Below are 18,055 nucleotides of genomic sequence, written 5' to 3'. Positions count from 1 at the left end.
GGCCATTATGTCTCCCCTCAGATTCTACTTGTCTTTAACGGTTATTTTGAAAGCACGAAGTGTCTTGGGAATGTCATGCTGTCTTCTGAGCCATATGAAGAATGATGGACATTAGGGAATCTGCTCAGTGTCTGGGCGAATGAGCATAACCATGTTGCAAACATCAGAAGTAAAATGTCACAGCCCAGCTCCCTGTTGATTTCTAACCAGCATATAGTGAAAGGGGCAGGATGTCAAGGAAGAACCTAGCTTAGTTTGCCGTGGCGTCCACCCAGCTGGGGTCACCTGCCTTTTCCAGATGAAAGGTTATGTTGCCTTCCTTGGCATTTATTATTATGTTGCATTTCTCCAGCTGTCTTGCATTTGTTGCTACTTTCTGAGAAATGGCCTGTGGTGTTAGTATGTTGCCATTATGTGAGCCCTGTTCCCTTTTAACAAAACCTATGAGCCTTCCCCCAGTCTTCATTGATTTATTCCTTTATACTTATTAGAAGTTGGGAGGTGAACGGAAAGCCACACGGTAGCCCCTTCAAGCACAGGGGAGCGGGGCTTCGCTGCTTGAGTTTTCTGAGCTGAGCACGTGATGCTCTTCTGAAATGCCTGGGTCGCCCGAAGTGATGTAAAAAATAACCAGGAAGTCCACCCTGCAGATAAATGAGCGGTCACTCTATATCTTATTGCCTCTAGGATTCCCGATAGCAACCTTCACTTGCTGCTTCTGGTCGACTAAAGGGAAGAGCCGCTCTGTCCGGCTCGGTCTCTATGGCGTCTGCCGATTGTCGCCCCACGTGGCCCGCTGGGAGCCGGAAGTGCCGCTAAGGCACGGCGGGAGGCATACCGGCTCTGATTTTCCCCGAGCGAGAGCACCTCTTAGCGTGTGCAGAGCGCCTCCTTAGATCCCGGCGCTCCCAGAGAGGGGCGGGGCACCCTCGCCACAGAGTTCTTCCGTCTTCCTCCCGGCGGCCTCCCCCGGTTCTTGACTTCCTGGTCGGTAGCAGCTTCTGCCTGGTGGGTCCTGGGGAGGGTCGGTGCCTGTTGCGACGAGGCTCTTAGCGGGGATGCTCGGCCGGGCAGGGGAGGCAGGAGGAGCCCGCCTCGTGCTGCGGCAGGTCTGGGACTGCTGGACGGGCTCTCTCTCGCTGCCCGCACCACAATCCCCGGCGGCGGCTGGGAGTCGGAGCCCCGCGCCCTCCGGAGGTCCCCGGTAGGGAGTAAGGCAGATCTCGCCGCCCCAAAGGATGTGGACCGCCGACGAGGTGGCCGCCCTGTGCTACAGCCACTACGAGGCCCGGCTGCCTAAGCAAGGGAAGCCGGCGGCTGGTCGAGAGTGGACTCTGCTGGCGGCAGTGCTGCAGGTGGAGAGCGCAGGTGAGGCTCGGAGAGGACCAGGTGGGCTCTGGCTTCTGCGGCGGGAGGAGGCGCCTTGACCAAAGGGGGCGCCTTAAAGGGAAACCCAGCGAGGGTCTTTCGTTTTCTGGTGTTGGTGTCCAAACTTTCTGTGGCCGTTCTTGATTATTAAGCATCCCAGCCTATTTCCATGGGTCTGCCTGATGCACCGATATGCCTTGCAGGGGTAGCTGTGCTGCTGGATATAACCGAGGAGGCTGCTGCCGCCTTCAGCTCCTCCTAGCAGAACTTGGTTGCCCCAAGTGAGTCACCCTAGTTGTGTCCCTGGCTTGTGTGGCAGATCACCTCCACCCTGACTGGAGAGGATGGCATACTTGAGGGGAAGAGTTCCATTTGGGATGAGGGTGTTGATTCCAATGCTTCAAGAGCTTCTGGTCTGTTTCAGAGCACTTGTGCCAGTTACTGTCATTAAAGCTTTCGGTGGATTAGGACCTGGTTACTTTATCCCATATAAATATCCCCCGCCCCCAGCACTAAGACTTTCAGGAGAGGGGTTTCACTGTCCACCCCGTCAGCCCCCTGCAAAAAATAAGTGAGCCTCTCTGTGATTCTGTGAAGCCAGGGTGTTTGGGTCTAGAAAAAAGAAGAGAGACAAGAGCTGTGGGTGATTTGGTATCTCCCCTAAAGGGCATTGCACTCAGTGGCAGCACCCAGGCTCTGGAACTCCCTTCCCAGGGAGCCTGGCTAGGCTCTCCCATTGTGCCTTCAACCCTGAGGAATAACAAGAAATAACTTTCATGGGACCATCATCTATTTGGACTTAAGTGTGTGTGTGAAATGAGGGTAAGACACCGCAGAGGCAACTGCGGAACTGCCGTTGCTTCAGCCTTGCTGCTCCTGAGCCTGGCTTTTTGTGGGTGAAACCCAACCCCAAATTTTCTCTACCCTGCTACGGAGATTGTCTGTCCCTCTTCCAACTACCATTATTTCCCCCCTCAGAAATAAAGGCGATTGTTGCCATGGGAACTGGAACGAAATGCATTGGGCAGTCAGAAATGAGGAAGACTGGTAAGCAGCCCCCTTCCCACTTGCTGGAGCTAGGTCTCCCCTCCTCACAAGCCCCTTGCAATGGAGCAAGGGCAGCTGCACACTGGTGTGGCTTCGTGCTTGGCTTCCTCCTGGAGAGGAACCGTGTCGGGCTTACTCTGTTGGTTTTGGTGGTGGTGCTTCTGCAGGAGACATCCTCAATGACAGTCATGCCGAAGTGGTGGCCAAGAGGAGCTTCCAGAGGTGAGCAATGAGCTTGAGGGTGGACTGGGGGCGGGGGTTGGAAGATTCCCTGGAATGGGCAGCTTCTTTGGGGGCCTGCTTATTCCAGCTCTGTGGCCCTTTAAGCCAGCTAAACTTTGCACTTTTCCTACCTGCAATGCATCTGAGAAAAGAGCAGGACTTGCTTGAATTGGCTGATCAATTATTTTAAGAATTTGTAAACTGCAGTACGTTCAAAGAATACCTGAGCTGCATACAAAAAACAGAATATAAAATGTAATACAAATTACAAAGCAAAGTTAAGAACACAAAGTCAACCAAAATTAAAAGCTGCAGAAATAGAATGGACTAATTGAGGAAAGCTTGTGGGGGGAAATAAGTTTTCAATGGATATAAAAAGTGTTTCTGCCTGGCAAATTAATCTCATCCAACAGTGCCTGCAGGTGTGCTCCCACCACCATCTCAATCACCCTTCCAAAATAGGGGGCTTGGCAACTTGGGGATAGTTGTCAAGAACCAGAGTAGAACATCTCTGCTGATTGGACCATCTTCCAGATACATCCCAATGACAGAATCCAACAGTATGCTAGCAAACATTCACCCACCTGATAATATAAGCCTGCATTCTAGGGTAGCAGCTGACCCTGCCTAGGTTGTCCTCCCCTAACTAGCTTTCATCAGAAGATAGGTTAGTCATACACACCCTCCCCATAGGAATGCTTCTCTCTCACCAAGGAGTGCCCTCCAACATCAGGTTATTTCAGCACTCTCATAAATGCAAATTAAAACAAGCGAATGAAGTGGCAGTTTTTCATCAGTCCCAGGGAAGATCACATTAGATTCAGGTGCCCCCAGAGGGGGTATTGCTGGTGATGTCTCTTGTAAAGCAGCTGTCCTCTTGCCCCCAGGTACCTGCTTCACCAGCTGTGGCTGGCAGCTGTGTGCCAAGAGCCCAGCATCTTCCATCCAGGAATGGAGGAAGGGAAGTGGATTCTCAAACCACACATCACCTTTATTTTTTTCTCCAGCCACACACCTTGTGAGTATGTCAGAACGGCCCTTTTGGTTGGGGGAATCTCTTCCCTGCCCTTGGTGGCCTCCCTTGGAGCTGGGTGGTAGCCTGGTGTGGCTGTGCTGCATTGGTGGAGGGGTAAGTTCCTGCAGTGAAATTGTGAAAGAGCCTGGCTGCCAAATAGCCCAGCATATCACTGAGCCACTGGGCTGTATATAAAGGTAACTGAAACTCACTGTGGGTAAGCTATAAAAAGGGTGAATTCTACACAATGCATTGTTAGGAAAGGGATTGAAAATAAATGGCCAGTATCTTAATGCCATTATACAAATTTATGAGGAGAGCATGCTTGGAAGACTGTACAGCTTTGGTTGCCTCACCCCAAATGAGGATGGGTTCTCTGCTCTGTGGGAGAGAGCCCCTGCTTGTCTTTGTCTTTTAAGAGCCCACCCCCCATTTCTTCTAGGTGGGGATGCTTCAATTATCCCAGTCTTGGAAGTGGAAGCACAGCCTTGCCAGCCCCTGAAGCCATCAAAGGCAGCTAAGAGGGGCATCAGTGACTGTGGGCCTCTGGCAGCTGAAAGGAAGTCTGAAGAGACGGCAGCTGACCATTTTCCCAAGAGACAAAAAGTCTCTGGTGCTGAGCTCCCTGCCGAGGACCGTGTAGGAATCAAAGTGGTGGATGTCCACAGGACTGGGGCCAAGTGTGTCCCAGGAGAGGCAGGGGATTCCCAGCGGCCAGGTGGCGACTACCACACTGTGGGGCTTCTACGGATCAAGCCAGGCCGTGGGGCCCAGACAGCCTCCATGTCTTGCAGCGATAAGCTGTTGCGCTGGAATGTCCTTGGCTGCCAGGGAGCCCTCCTGATGCATTTCCTCCAGCAGCCCATCTACTTTTCAGCCATGGTTGTGGGCCGTTGTCCCTACAGCCAGGAGGCCCTGCAAAGGGCCATCGTTGCAAGGTGAGCAAGTTGTGAGGATGGGGAGGGTATTAGCCAGGTGGGTGGAGCAGCCCGTTGCAGTTACTTCTGGGAATCATGCTTGTTTCCTTATTCCAAACACTGGAACGTGTCATGTTGCTGAACGGTGGTTGTGCTCTTCTGTCCCCCAGGGGTCTGCCTGTTTTGTGTTTGCCGGATGGCTTCCGAGTTCAGGAGGTGGAAATCCTGCAGTCCCAGATGGGCTTCATCCACAGCCGTGAAGCAGTCCAAGCCAACCATGCTCTGCGCCAAGGGAAGCTGGTGCCCTGCGGGGCAGGTGGGTGTCTCCAGGGGTGTTTATGAGGGTGCTTGGGCTTTCCACTCCCCTTCCCTTGCTTGGAGGTGGTGGCAGAGAGACCCTGCTGGGGGAATTGTTATTGTTTGTATGCATTACCAGAGCCATAAAAGATGGACGTTGCCATCTAACCAAAGAGACCAACTTTTTTGCATTGCAGGGGTTGGGCTAGATGACCCTTGGGGTCTCTTCCAACTCTAAAATTGTATGATAAGGAAACTGGAGGTGGGGGTAGAATGGGGAGCAATAGATTCCCTTCTGGAAGTTTACTGGGTGTTTCTGCTGACTTGATTGATAAACAGATATTATCGGCACAGCAAATAAACTTTACTGATAAAATTGCTGTTTGTAATAATAGAAAGCTATGCTGGCTGCATTGGAAGGAATAAAATCACCAGGTAAGAGGAAGGGAAAAGAGGAAAAGGAGAGGCAGCAGCTAACTAATGTGTGTGCATTTGGTATCAGCGCATACCTGGGCAGCCACCTTCTTCTCAGGGATATGGCCAAAGCACTTGTTGAGATGTCTGGTTCTGAGCTGGGGGTTTTAAGGGAGGGGGAAAGATGCCATCATGTTAGTACCTAGCGATAGGGTTGCAGGCATTGGGGCAGCAAAAGGCGAAGCTGGTGATCCACAGCTGGTAACAGTGGTAGGAGCAAAGGTCACCATCTGCCTGCAAAAGAATAACCATCTGAGTTGGGGGCTTTACAGGATGGCACTTAGTGTTTCCCTTGCATATTTGCGGCAAGTGACTCCTCGTTCTTCTCTTTCCTCCCAGCTATCAGCTGGAGTGCTGTTCTGGAGAACCCACTCGATGTCACTTCACATGGCTTCAAGCAGGGGTCAACCAAGAAAGTTATTGGAAGCCCAAAGTCCAGGTGTGTGTCACAGGTGGCAGGAACCACAGCTAGGTAGCGAGGTGTGTGAGAGTGTGTGAGAGAGAAGCAGATGCAGTCCTTCGGCTGATTTCTGTGTGCGCGCTGAGTGAGCCAGACTTGTTGAATTTCAGAGAAGAGGTGAGTCTCAAACCACAAGAGCCTGACTCTTTCAATTGACTTAATTCTGTACCACCCCCACCCTGCTTCTTCTGAACTGGTTTCATGGCAGACATTTTATCTGGTTTTTAACTTCCTTACCTTTAGTGATAAATGATTCAGGTCAGTTGCTTGGTCTTGCCATAGGAACGTAAGAAAAGCCCTAGAGCTGGATTAGGCCAAAGATGGCCCATCTAGCCCTGTGTCCTGTTCTTACAATGGCCAACCAGATGCCATAAAGGGAAGCCTACAAGTAGGATCCAAGCACAAACATTGCATTTTCCCACTCAGGATCCCATCAGCGACTGGTAATCAGAGGCATGTCACCATCTTGTCTAGTAGCTTATACGCCATCAACATGCCTCCCGCTGTTGAAAGTCATTGTGGCCAAGTGGGCTTTGAGGCATTGTCCGTGAGTGTGTGTGTATGTGTGTCTAAATGCTGGGATCAAGCAACAGAACTGACACACTTAACATACATTAAATGAAAAATAATGCCTGAGACACACAGTTTACATGAGCTGCAAATGAACATGGAGGGTGGCCCGAATTGGTTGAAATCACCCTGGAAAGAAATCTCTGCCACGGTGTGGAGCAGGAGCCTGAAGTGTTGCAGCTGTAATTGTAACAGTACCAGCTGCATAGACAATGAGACCATTTATTACTGGGCTGATTCTAAGGAAATAGGGAAGGAGGCTTGGCATCTCAAGGGAAAGTTTTTAGTCAGCAGCTGATCAGCTTACAGCCTCCCAGGAGACAGAGATCCTCTGAGGAGAAGAGGGTGGACAGTTGTCATTGCAGGGTGAGGGGAGGTGTCAGAATGTAGCACTTTGGCCCTACAAGGATCTATACTGGGAGTGGTGAAATAACCGTGATGATTAATGAGGGAGTGAGGACGGTGTTTTCTTCAAATCTACTCAGGACAGTAGCATTCCAAGCAAGACACATGAGCTCCTCACGGGTATGTGTGCGCGTAGGAACTAGGCAAAAGCGTTGGCATGCTTAACAAACATGAAATAGAAAATAATCCCCAAGACATACAATCTCTCCCGGGGGTTGAGTTGCCTGCAGTCATCCTAGAAGGGAATCTCGGCCCCAGTGAAACGGGGCATGTGTGTTGCTAAGGGCCAGAGTAATTTCATTACAGTCTTGTTGACAGGCTTGAGGCAGGCTGATCATATAACACTGGACTTGGCACAGCTGCAGTGGCTGCCGGCACATTTCAAAGTGCTGGTTTTAACCTGGAAGGTCCTTTATGGCTCAGGATCCCAATATGCTTCAGAACTCCTTTCTCAATACAAACTTTCCAGACCCACCAGAATGAAGCTACGGAACCACCAGACCACAGTTAGGGAACCCCTGATGTACACCATCTTGAACTCCTTGGAATATAAATGTACTCATCATCATCATCATCATCATCATGCCATTTGTGTACCCACTCATCTCATTTTGGGGAGGCGGGATGTTGTGCTAATTCAACTGATAAATCCTGGCAGTTTTAGTTCCTTAAATTTCTCAATCCTTAGGCAGCATGCCTCTATTTTTAAAAGGTTTTTTTAATATAACTATCATAAGATCTTGAGCCTCTTCTTAAAACACACTCACACAAGGAAAAAAGCCATATGATGGCAGATTCCCTCATAGATTGCCAATTGCACCAGTCTCCTTTGGGCATTAGGTGTTATGAATCCCTGTCAACCTGCAGATATCAATTTCTGAAAAAGCAGAGGTCTTGCAAGAAGCTTTTTTGCAGTGGCCTTTGGGGACAGAAACTTGACAAAGCAGCCTTCAACCAATAAGCTGGCACCCTTCTCTCCTTTTGCAATGAGACTTATGATCAGAATTTGGTCTTCTGTTGCCGATAGGTCTCAAATCTGCAAGGTGGAACTCTTTCATGCATTCCTGAAGCTGGTGGCCAGCATTCCACAGGAAAAACTGCCAAAAACTCTCAGGTGAGGAATTTCCCACTGTCTTTTAACTGCTGCATGCTCCACTTCTCCGACAGCAGGAGGGCCCCATGTTCTCCCTGTACCACCATGGGTTTTTCCTTTGAAAGGTAAATTGACCAATGGGAAAAGGGAGCCAGTGGACAGAGCTAAAGTCCAAAGCAGCTGGCATTTGCAGGACTGCTGAGTTTGTTTAGCTCTTTCTCTCTCGCCTTGTACTGCTCCATCCCTTTAGGCTGCCTGCAGCAAGGCTGTGATCCACAGTTTTGAAATTCAGTTCTATGGAGATTGTATCTTGTCTTTCTAATAGAAAACACTGTATCATTGTTCTTTCCCAAGCTTTCCCTCCTGTATGCTACCCATTTCCCGTTTAGCTGCATCTCCCTGTACTGAATGGCTTTCCCCTGCGGTGTCTTACAATCTTTGCATTAATGCTATGTTTGCTTTGGCTGTATTGAGGTTGCGTGCAGACACTTCCAGGGCCAGGCTCTCATCTTCCCTGTTCTGCCACACTCCTGCCAGCACCTGCTTCTGCAGGCTGCCTAGATGTGCTGTGTGTACTAAGAGGAATGCTGGCCCCCATGCTGCTTGCATAACTTCTTCTTCCTCAAACATATTTTGGGCTTTGCTTAGTTTTGCAATTTCCTGGGGTTTTGTTTGCACTTTGCCTGTTTCCTGTCTCTCTGTACCCTTGAGGCAGAGACTGGTGCCCAGGCAGCTGGTTCTGATTTGACACGGTTGTCCCTCCCTGTGGGCAGGAGGGGGCAGTATTTCTATATTCAGGTAACTTGGTCTTCTTCCTGCACACTTTGATGGGGCAGGAACTGCTGAAGACAGTGGGCCTCTGCCCTGTTCACCTTGGGTGCTTAACTTCCCTTCTTGTTCAGCCACAGAGTGCCCAGAGAGGAGCAAAACCTGCCCTTCTTCAGCAAAGTTGCTGGCAAGAGCAGGGCTGGACATAGCTAAGTTGGTGTGCTGGATACAGTTGGTGTTTTGATACTCTATGGTGGGCAGCAGCTGCATGGCTTTAAAAATAAATAATGGTTACGTAATAAACATTGGCTGAGTGCAAAGCTTTTGTTCTGGCCTCAGCCTGCCTCACAGCCTTTCAGATGTCCGCAGATATCCCCTCCCACAAAACGCAGCCAAAGCTGTCAACAGCCTACTCCAGTCCCTGCAAAAACACCAAGTTTCCTTTTATCCTGCTACCCTCCACCTTCAGCAACTTGCCAAGTAGGTGGTATGTGCACAAGCTGGCTCCTGCTGCTGAGTGTCCCACTTTGTGGGTGTTCGTATGGCCTCCTCTGGGCCTCCCCCTTGCAAGGCAAACACAGGCAGAGCTGCTTGTGACCATTTCTACACCAAAACGTTTTATTGCAGCCCTTTGTGTGGTTGTTGAATGTTTGCTATTTGTTGGGCTAAGCATGGCCTGAGTGGTGATGACATCCTTTGTTTACAAAGAGCTGGGAGGGGGGAGCAAGGCAGGACAGTGACCCATTCCAGGACTGTTTGTTTCTCCTCAGAGAGAAGAAATTAAAGACTTACTGGGAGTATAAGGAAGCCGCTGCCAGTTACCAAGAAGCCTGGAAAGCACTGCACAGCCAAGCTTTGGGCTGCTGGGTGAGAAACAGTCGTGATTACCTGCACTTCACGTGAGAGGAGGAAGTTGCACTGTGACCCCTGGCTCAGAGCCAAGACTGCCTCACCTAGGGGGTGGGATGCTACTGGTCCCTCCTGTGACTGACAGGCATAGAGCTGCAATGATTGAAACTTGAAAGATAAATATTCTTGAAACTTATTTTTAAACCACCACGACTGCTACATACTTAGCCACCACCACCTTTTACATTTTAACAAAAGGGCATACAGTGGTACCTCGGGTTACATATGCTTCAGGTTACAGACTCCGCAAACCCAGAAATAGTACCTCGGGTTAAGAACTTTGCTTCAGGATGAGAACAGAAATTGCGTGGCAGTGGCGGTGCAGCAGCAGCGGGAGGCCCCATTAGTTAAAGTGGCACTTCAGGTTAAGATCAGTTTCAGGTTAAGAACGGACCTCCGGAACGAATTAAGTACTTAACCCGAGGTATCACTGTACTAAAACAAGGTAGCAGCCCATGAACCCTGTTACTTAATTGTCGCAGCATGGTCTTTTCTGTTTTTGTCTTTCTGTAACTTGGGTGTGATTGAGGTTATTAAGTCAGGCTGAGATTGCAAACAGTTCTTTGCAAATCGATTGTTAATTAACTGTAGTAGACAAAAAGTGGGATCGCCAATTGTGTAATGTTTGCAGTTCTGGTGCTCGATATGAATAATTTTAATTGTATACTCATTTTAAGAAGTTATTATTTAGGCTTTTGTTGACAGAAGTTTTAGAAACTTATTAAGTACAGTAAGCCTGCAACTTATGCACATTTAACTTGTGTGCATTCAGCTTTATGCACTTTGCAATTAAAAAAAAAACTTTGGCAATCCCACCCACTGTTGCACCCAATGTGTTTTGATTGTACAGGATTTTTGGCTTTAGGTGTGATTCCTGGAACGTAACCCCAGCATAGATTGCGGTCTTACTGTACAGGACAGATTGAAAAGTGACTCTTGCATGCTGGTTATTTGAACTGGTTTGAACTGGTTGGAGCTCAAACATAAATGCTTAGAGCAGGGGTCATCAGTGTGCCCTCAGATGTTGCTGGACCAATCCAGTCATCCTTTACCACTGACCATGTAGTAGTGCAACAATCTGGAGGGTCCCATGTTTGTTTTCTCTGGCTCAAGAGCCTAGTGCTGTTAAAATAAGCCATTTAGGAGTTGTTCTACTGAAGCAAGCTAGGCTACTTTGTATAGTAAACAATTCCATTTAGCTTTATCAGCTTTTAGAGAATTTTGAGGTCAGCACAGCAACTGTCTAAACTGGATTGTGAGGATGAATGCATTATTGAAAATGTATCCTGTGACAGCAATGGATTACACAGCTGTGTTTTAGTATGGCTCATAGAGGTGAGTGTAATTGATAGACCTGTGCAACAAAGGCACCAGGGGATGAGCACCAAGGAGAGGAAGTCCATTGCTGCTGCAGGAGGAGGAAGGAGGCCAGCTCACTTCTCAAAGATTTAAAGAGCGGCCTGATTTTCTCATGAGTGCCAACATATTACTGCATAGGATTATGGGGCCAGCCATCATTGTAAATGCAACCTTGGGGGAGGTGAAGAATGTCACAGGGCTTGTGAAACTTCCTCATGCCCATCCTGCTTATTCACTGAAAACCTACGTAATTAATCGATCCAATCTGCCATAGTTGGCTGCCTCTTTGTTAATTATAAACAAGGTACCCACCAAGCCGGATAGATGACTAATAACATGTGATGTAATGCTAGTTTTCATGACATCGTTAAGGTGTGCTTAGAACAGAATTGGCTACATCTGGCATCTACCTGCTTTTTGGATGTGGAGAGCAAATATGACCACCTCCATGACTGTAGCTAGATATATCTGTCTTTGCTCTGAATACTATCACTACAACATAGTTATTGATTTGTTGTTGTTTAGTCATTTGGTCGTGCCCGACTCTTCGTGACCCCATGGACCAGAGCACGCCAGGCACTCCTCTCTTCCACTGCCTCCCGCAGTTTGGTCAAACTCATGCTGGTAGCTTCGAGAACACTATCCAGCCATCTCATCATCTGTCGTCCCCTTCTCCTTGTGCCCTCCATCTTTCCCAACATCAGGGTCTTTTCCAGGGAGTCTTCTCTTCTCATGAGGTGGCCAAAGTATTGGAGCCTCAGCTTCACGACCTGACCTTCCAGTGAGCACTCAGGGCTGATTTCCTTAAGAATGGGGAGAGGTTTGATCTTCTTGCAGTCCATGGGACTCTCAAGAGTCTCCTCCAGCACCATAATTCAAAAGCATCAATTCTTCGGCAATCAGCCTTCTTTATGGTCCAGCTCTCACTTCCATACATCACTACTGGGAAAACCATAGCTTTTACTATATGGACCTTTGTTGGCAAGGTGATGTCAAGGCTACTGACCTTGTTGGCAAGGGGATAATCAAGGTTATTGATTAGCCTTTGTCAATCAAGAATTATAGCCAGAGCAAGCCTCATGCCTATTGTATACCTTGAAAGATACATCCATGTATCTTCCATTTTATTTCCAAATAAAATGGAAATAAGACTGTTCCATAACTGCCAAATAATTGGGCATGGGTAGCATTCAGCTGACAGCTGCAAAACGTTGTTACATATTATTATTTTTTTAAAAAAAATGAGGACTGGGTGGCGCTGTGGGTTAAACCACAGAGCCTAGGGCTTGCCGATCAGAAGGTCGGCAGTTCAAATCCCCGCAATGGGGTGAGCTCCTGTTGCTCAGCCCTAGCTCCTGCCAACCTTAGCAGTTCAAAAGCACGTCAAAGTGCAAGTAGATAGGTACCGCTCCGGCGGGAAGGTAAACGGCGTTTCTGTGCGCTGCTCTGGTTCGCCAGAAGAGGCTCAGTCATGCTGGCCACATGACCCAGAAGCTGTACGCCGGCTCCCTTGGCCAATAAAGTGAGATGAGCGCTGCAACCCCAGAGTCGGCCATGACTGCACCTAATGGTCAGGGGTCCCTTTACCTTTATTATAAAAATACTGTCCACCTCCACCCCCCCTTGTTAAAGAAAGGAATGCAGGGACCTGTCTCCAGATATTAAATAATCCTACAAAGGAAAGTCCTGTCCGATCACTCTTCAAAGTCCCTCACCAAAAGCTCAAGGAAACTGATCTGGCTCCTAAAGAGGAAGAGTGTGAAGCAACTTATTGGAGGACTTCTCACAGTCTGAGAAATGCCTAGATCTGCAAAAGCAGCTGCTTCGGTGCTCACAGCTTATGCCATAGGACAGACGCAGGATCACCCCTTGTAAAGCTTGACCTCGTAAGACTGTGTGTTAGAAAGTGAGGCTGAAGTAAAATAGAACTGAAACATATTTGTGAGAGGAATTTTAATCAGTTTCCTCTAGCAAAATTCATCAAGAGGAAGACACTAGCCAAAATCAACATATTAGCATCTTGAGACTGTTTGTAACAATCTAGAAGCGCCCTTACTATGAAACTGTAATAATTAATAATTAGTCAAACCTTCATTGCAAAATCCCCCTCCCCCCTCACTTTAATCCCTCAACTACCTTGCTTCAGTATTTAAATAACGTCAGTATATGTGTCCCAGAGGAGAGAGACTATGGAATTTACAGCTATGAGTACAATGTGCAATGGGGAAATAAAACTTTCATAAATTACCAGGCTAACAAAAATCTATCCATATATTAAATCAACCCAGTGACAGATGCAGGATGTGCCCCGGGGTCATGATCACAAACAAGAGGCTATTTACAAGACACAAGAGGGAAGGAGATGCAATCAGATGCCAAAGGTGTTTTCTCCACTATAGGCCACATACAGGAAGCCATCCTCGTCCTTCTCCTTCTCGTAAAGCTGTCCCATTGTCAGGCTGAAGGTAAGAAGATAAGACAGTGAGGAACTTGCTAGGGTATCAAAGGAGTCTACATAGCAACTAAGAGGGAACGCAAACTGAATGGAAGCCCAGGCAATTCTTTAAACAGGACCTTTTCTACTTGTACCATGTGTGTCTGTATAATGGTTACTATAACCACTTGCAGCCTCTAGAATTTCTGGTAGCAGAATGTTATCAGAATATCCCTTAGCAAGAGAGGGGAAGGGATAGCACTCTGGTTCAGGAGGTTATGGGAGAGATGGCTGGAGGCAGAGTGTGGAAGGCTACAGAACACATCTCTCTCTCATCCTGTGCTTTTGGTTGCCCAGGATTTTATTGTTTCATCTGGTATTTTATCTTCTGGTGTTTATATTGTTTGTGTGTGTGTGTGTGTGTGTGTGTAAATAATTTGCTGTCTTTTTGAAAACTGCTTAGAGACTGTTCTGGTATTAAGCTCAATATAAATTCCTGTTAAGCTGCAACATTTTACAAAGACTGAAGTTCATGACAAAAGATTAAAATGTTATCTACCTCTTGAGAAATTCAATCTGTAATCTAATAAAAATATGAAGGTTAAAAAAAAGCTTGGCAAAAATAAATGAACAAAAGCACATTAGATCTATACTTGGGCTGCAATCTTGGAAATTATGCCTACAGAATTCTAGTGGGCTTACCTCTGAGTAGGTAGGCATGGGATTGAATTAATTGTTTAAAACCATAAAATACTGATCCTCTAACATCATGAATTTGGCATAAGGGGTTAACTTCTGACTTAATACTAGGGTTTCGGGAAGATGTAGTCCTCAGCCTTATTTCATGTAAGGGAAACTTTGAAGGAAAAAATGGCAGAGAGATTCAAGAAAAAGAGTAAACATTTCTACTCCCCAAATCAGTTAAAAGCATTACAAATTTTTCTATAGCAAGCACTGTGTCCACCTGAGTGATCTTGCATATTCCTGTGAACACAACTTGAGCTCTGCTATTCACGCTGCTCTGAAATTAGGAACATTTGCATATTCTAAACTAGTATAGTTTAACACTAGTTCTGTCTCTGAACAGACATTGGCTGCGGTAAGCAAAAGTTATGGATTGCTGGGGTGGGGCTGGAGCAAAACAGGAAAAGGAGCAGAAATGGTTTAGAAAAGTTATCTTGTCTGAGGAAAATGCACTAAATCACGTTTTAATTCTATAACCAGACACTTTGTGGAGAGTTGAGGAGGAAGATTAGAACACCACAACTCAACAAAACTCAGCTATACATAGCCTAACATAGTTAGACTACAGTAGCACCCCCATAGGAAAATCAATATATGAGAGCCCACCTGTATGATGCCTCAGGTTCCAGAACAGAAGAAAGGCAGGAGGGATATCCATGAATCAGAAAACCACATACACTCTCAGCTGGCCCCACCAGCCAGCCAGGTATAAGCTGCAGCCATGGGCCACTGGAGGAAAACTGCTGCTATAACCCACAACAAAAGAAATTCTTGCCCTTATGATGACTAAGTAAAAGGGTTAAAGACTACTTGTTTTCTTAAAACTGGGGAGCATATTTCTACATTCCCTCTTAGCCAGCGGAAGGTGCAGCCTAGGCAAAAGTGGGGAGAACCACCTTGCCCTCCTCCCACCACCTGTAGCAATTAGCTAGAAATAAAGATTTAAGCTTTTATTTCAACCCTAGTTACCAGAAGGGAGAAGGAGCAGAGAAGGTTAACTCCTTCCCTGACAAGCTGCACATTCCATGAATATTTTATCCCCACACAGGCTGTGGAGTGGTGGCAACAGACTTCTATTAGAAGCTTTCTGAAAGCCTAATTGCAGTGAGTGTGTTTCTGGAATGGGGTGGGGGTATCACAGTGCACAGGAAGGGCAGGGCTAGGATGAGGAAAGGACACCAAAGTTTGTATGCAGAGGTCCTATGGATGGATCCAGTCTTTGGACCAAGAGTTCCCCACCTCTCTTAATGGAAGCAGAATATTCAGGAGATGCCTGGGCAATCTCTCACTGCTTGGCTATGCGTGTATGATGCAAGCATAGTTCGCCAGGAACCGGACAGCTTACAAACAACTGTATGAATATAAGAGCTGTCTCAGTCAGTAGGGCATGAGACTCTCAATCTCAAGGTTATGGGCAAAATATTCCTGCACTTCAGGGGATTGGACTAGATGACCCTCATTGTCCATTTAAACTCTCATTCTGGATCAGGCCAAAAGCCCATCTAGCCTAGCATCCACGTGCCTATGGGAAGCTCAAAAGCTGGACCTGGATACAACAGCACTCTCCCCACCCATGATTCCTCTGAGGAATGAATAGTCATTCATACTCCAAAATTAGAGATGGAAAATATCTAGCCATCCAGATATTGCTGGATTACAACTCCTTTCAGCCCAAGCCACCATGACTGAGAGTGAGGGGTGATAAGAATTGCAACTTAGCAATGTATGAAGGACCATATGTTAATCACCCCTGCCCTAGATCATCTCAGCTGAGGCTGCAAACTGCTTCCTTTCCCTTGGAGTGAGGAAGCCAATTTCACATTGAACAAACAACTGCAAAGACTGGAAACAGCTATTTCAGGACACAAGCCAAAGTGCCCTGGAGGATCATGCCATTTTAGACAGCTGGTCATCAGCTTTGTTTTCCATGAGAAAACGGCAGGTGTCGTCCTTGAAGAAGGAAGATCCTCACCTGGATTGCGGGACAGTCTTGTCTACAAAGAGGAATATTGCCTTCTCAGATGGCAGTTGAATCCTCTTCCGGATGATCCACATAAACTGAGCCACAGTTATGTCAGATGGAACCAGATACTTCCGCTTGTCAATGTCCACAATCTGAGAGCCTGAGACCTTTTCAACAATCACCTGCCCAAAGGACAATAGAGGGGGATAAAATGGAGGGGGACAGGATACATTAGAACATTAACACAAGGACAATATACGCAATGGCAGTTGGAGAGGCTCAGCAGAAAAAATGATAGACAAGACCAGCCACAGCATGTCACAACCTCTTCTCAGTTCTCTGAAATGCAAAGGGAGGGAGGACTTTGGCACTCAAGGTTAAGCCACAAGGGCCTTTTCCCAAACTTCAATCAGTGGCTGCCCCAACCATATCCTTTCCTGGAGGGCTCTGATACAGCCAGTGTCACACAATCCTTGATGGCCTTAAGGCTAGATCACAGCCATGTGTTCTATGAGGTGTTTGGAACTTCCATTGTTTCCCACTCTCTCAATATTGGAACCCTGTAGGGGTAATCCGATGAAGCTAAATGCTAGAAAATATAGGACAGACCAAAAAAAAAAAGTACTTCTGCACATAATCCATAGTTTAGCGATAGAATTTGCTCCCACAATATGTTGTGGCGGATTCTCCATCATTTGAGGCTTTTAAGCAGAGGTTGGATGGCCATCTGTCACGGATGCTTTAGTTAAGATTCCTACATCACTGGGAGTTTGATTAGATGACCCTTGGGGTCCTTTCCAACTCTGCAGTTTCTATGATGGTAACCAACTTGGTTGGCTTTAAATGGGATTTAGACCAATTGATGATGAATATAGCTATCAATAGCTACTAGCCACAGTGGTTATGTGTATCACCAGGAGCACAGGCCTTAGGCCTTTGATTAAAAGATATGGTGAATCACAAGTGGGAAGAGGACTATGGCTCCCATATCCTTGTCCTGGGCTTCATATTGGAGCATCTGTTTGGCCAGTGTGCAAACTGTTATTTGAGTAGCCAAGAATCTATGGAAAAGTAAATGATATTTTTCCAATTCTAGCATATTATTCTAGCAGCTGTTAACAAATTATTATTTCCCTTGCCTTTTTGTGATAAGTTATACTTAAGATAAACAACATTACCATATGGTCTTTGGGAGGATTATAGTTCCCCCTTTTTGGTACAACTAAATTTTAGAATATCTGAATTTCTGTACACATCCACATAAAGGGGAACCCGTTTGCTTGTTTGCTCTTATGACTGAATAACCCGACTCATGCCGGGAATGGAAGATCCAGGGGAATGTCTTCCCTCGCTCCCTCCCTCCGCTTTACAGGCCTAAATCAAAGATTCCTACCAACTGGGCGGACAGAAAAAGGGAAAGATGCTCGGGCCAAACAGGCTGTTTGTTGCTTCGTTTCCGCAGGGCGGATTTCGAACGGGAGCCAACCTGCACCGATGCTGAAGAGGCCCAGCCCACCGAAACCCCACCCCGCGCGGACCTTCCCGCCTCCTCCCCGAAAGGCGAAGTAGCGGCCGCGAGAGACTTACCGGGACGCGGTCAGGGTACTTGGCCCGGATCTTGGCGGACTCCACGCAGCGGTGCTCTGCGGGGACAAACAAGGGAGGCGCGTCAGGAGCGGCGGAGAGAGACTCCGGCCGGAGGCAGAGCCCGCGGCCCCCTACCCGCCCTTCCCACCCCCGACCCGCGGCGCTGCGCGTGTGGCGAGAGAGACGCCCCTCCCCCCGAGGCCGGGGACCAGGCCAGGCCTCAACCCTGGAGAAGGCGGCGGCGGCCTCCCTCCTCCTGGCCCCTCACCCAGCGCGTGGTCCTCCTTGAACATCCACTTCATGGCGCCGGTGCGGGCGGGCGGGGGAAGGAAGGAAGGGAGGGGCTGGCCTGTCGGTCTTCCTCTCGGTCCGTCGGGCCCGTAGTGCCACCGTCACAACAACAACAACGACGACGAGCAGCAG

General features: G+C 47.7%; 2 protein-coding genes and 1 long non-coding RNA gene across 7 annotated transcripts; 2 read left to right on the top strand and 1 right to left on the bottom strand.

Moving 5' to 3' along the window:
• The first annotated feature begins 757 nt into the window (after positions 1-757).
• ADAT1 (adenosine deaminase tRNA specific 1) lies at positions 758-10,507 on the top strand. Of its 5 annotated transcripts, XM_053399771.1 has the most exons (9): positions 764-1,368; positions 2,347-2,415; positions 2,583-2,637; positions 3,525-3,655; positions 4,095-4,590; positions 4,740-4,885; positions 5,680-5,779; positions 7,803-7,889; positions 9,407-10,507. In XM_053399771.1, exons 1-9 carry the CDS (start codon positions 1,239-1,241, stop codon positions 9,537-9,539), a joined length of 1,347 nt encoding a protein of 448 aa, XP_053255746.1. In that variant the 5' UTR covers positions 764-1,238; the 3' UTR covers positions 9,540-10,507. The 5 variants fall into 5 exon arrangements, with proteins under 5 accessions (XP_053255747.1, XP_053255748.1, XP_053255746.1 ...); XM_053399772.1 differs by lacking the exon at positions 7,803-7,889 and having other exon boundaries at positions 758-1,368; XM_053399775.1 differs by lacking the exon at positions 2,583-2,637 and having other exon boundaries at positions 1,263-1,368.
• Positions 10,508-10,511: 4 nt separating this feature from the next.
• Positions 10,512-12,134, top strand: LOC128419298 (uncharacterized). The gene is made up of 2 exons (XR_008331825.1): positions 10,512-11,406; positions 11,935-12,134. It is a non-coding gene; the product is annotated as an uncharacterized LOC128419298 (long non-coding RNA).
• Positions 12,135-12,842: 708 nt separating this feature from the next.
• On the bottom strand, positions 12,843-18,048 carry GABARAPL2 (GABA type A receptor associated protein like 2). The gene is made up of 4 exons (XM_053399793.1): positions 17,901-18,048; positions 17,633-17,688; positions 16,055-16,227; positions 12,843-13,363 (listed from the first exon to the last, which is right to left on the bottom strand). The coding sequence occupies exons 1-4, from the start codon at positions 17,932-17,934 to the stop codon at positions 13,273-13,275; spliced, it is 354 nt and encodes a 117-aa protein (XP_053255768.1). The 5' UTR covers positions 17,935-18,048; the 3' UTR covers positions 12,843-13,272.
• Positions 18,049-18,055: the final 7 nt, after the last annotated feature.

This window comes from Podarcis raffonei, chromosome 8, assembly GCF_027172205.1.
Source record: "Podarcis raffonei isolate rPodRaf1 chromosome 8, rPodRaf1.pri, whole genome shotgun sequence".
NCBI lineage: Eukaryota > Metazoa > Chordata > Lepidosauria > Squamata > Lacertidae > Podarcis > Podarcis raffonei.
Note: the sequence above shows the minus strand (reverse complement) of the source record. Positions and strands in the feature narration are given on the sequence as shown.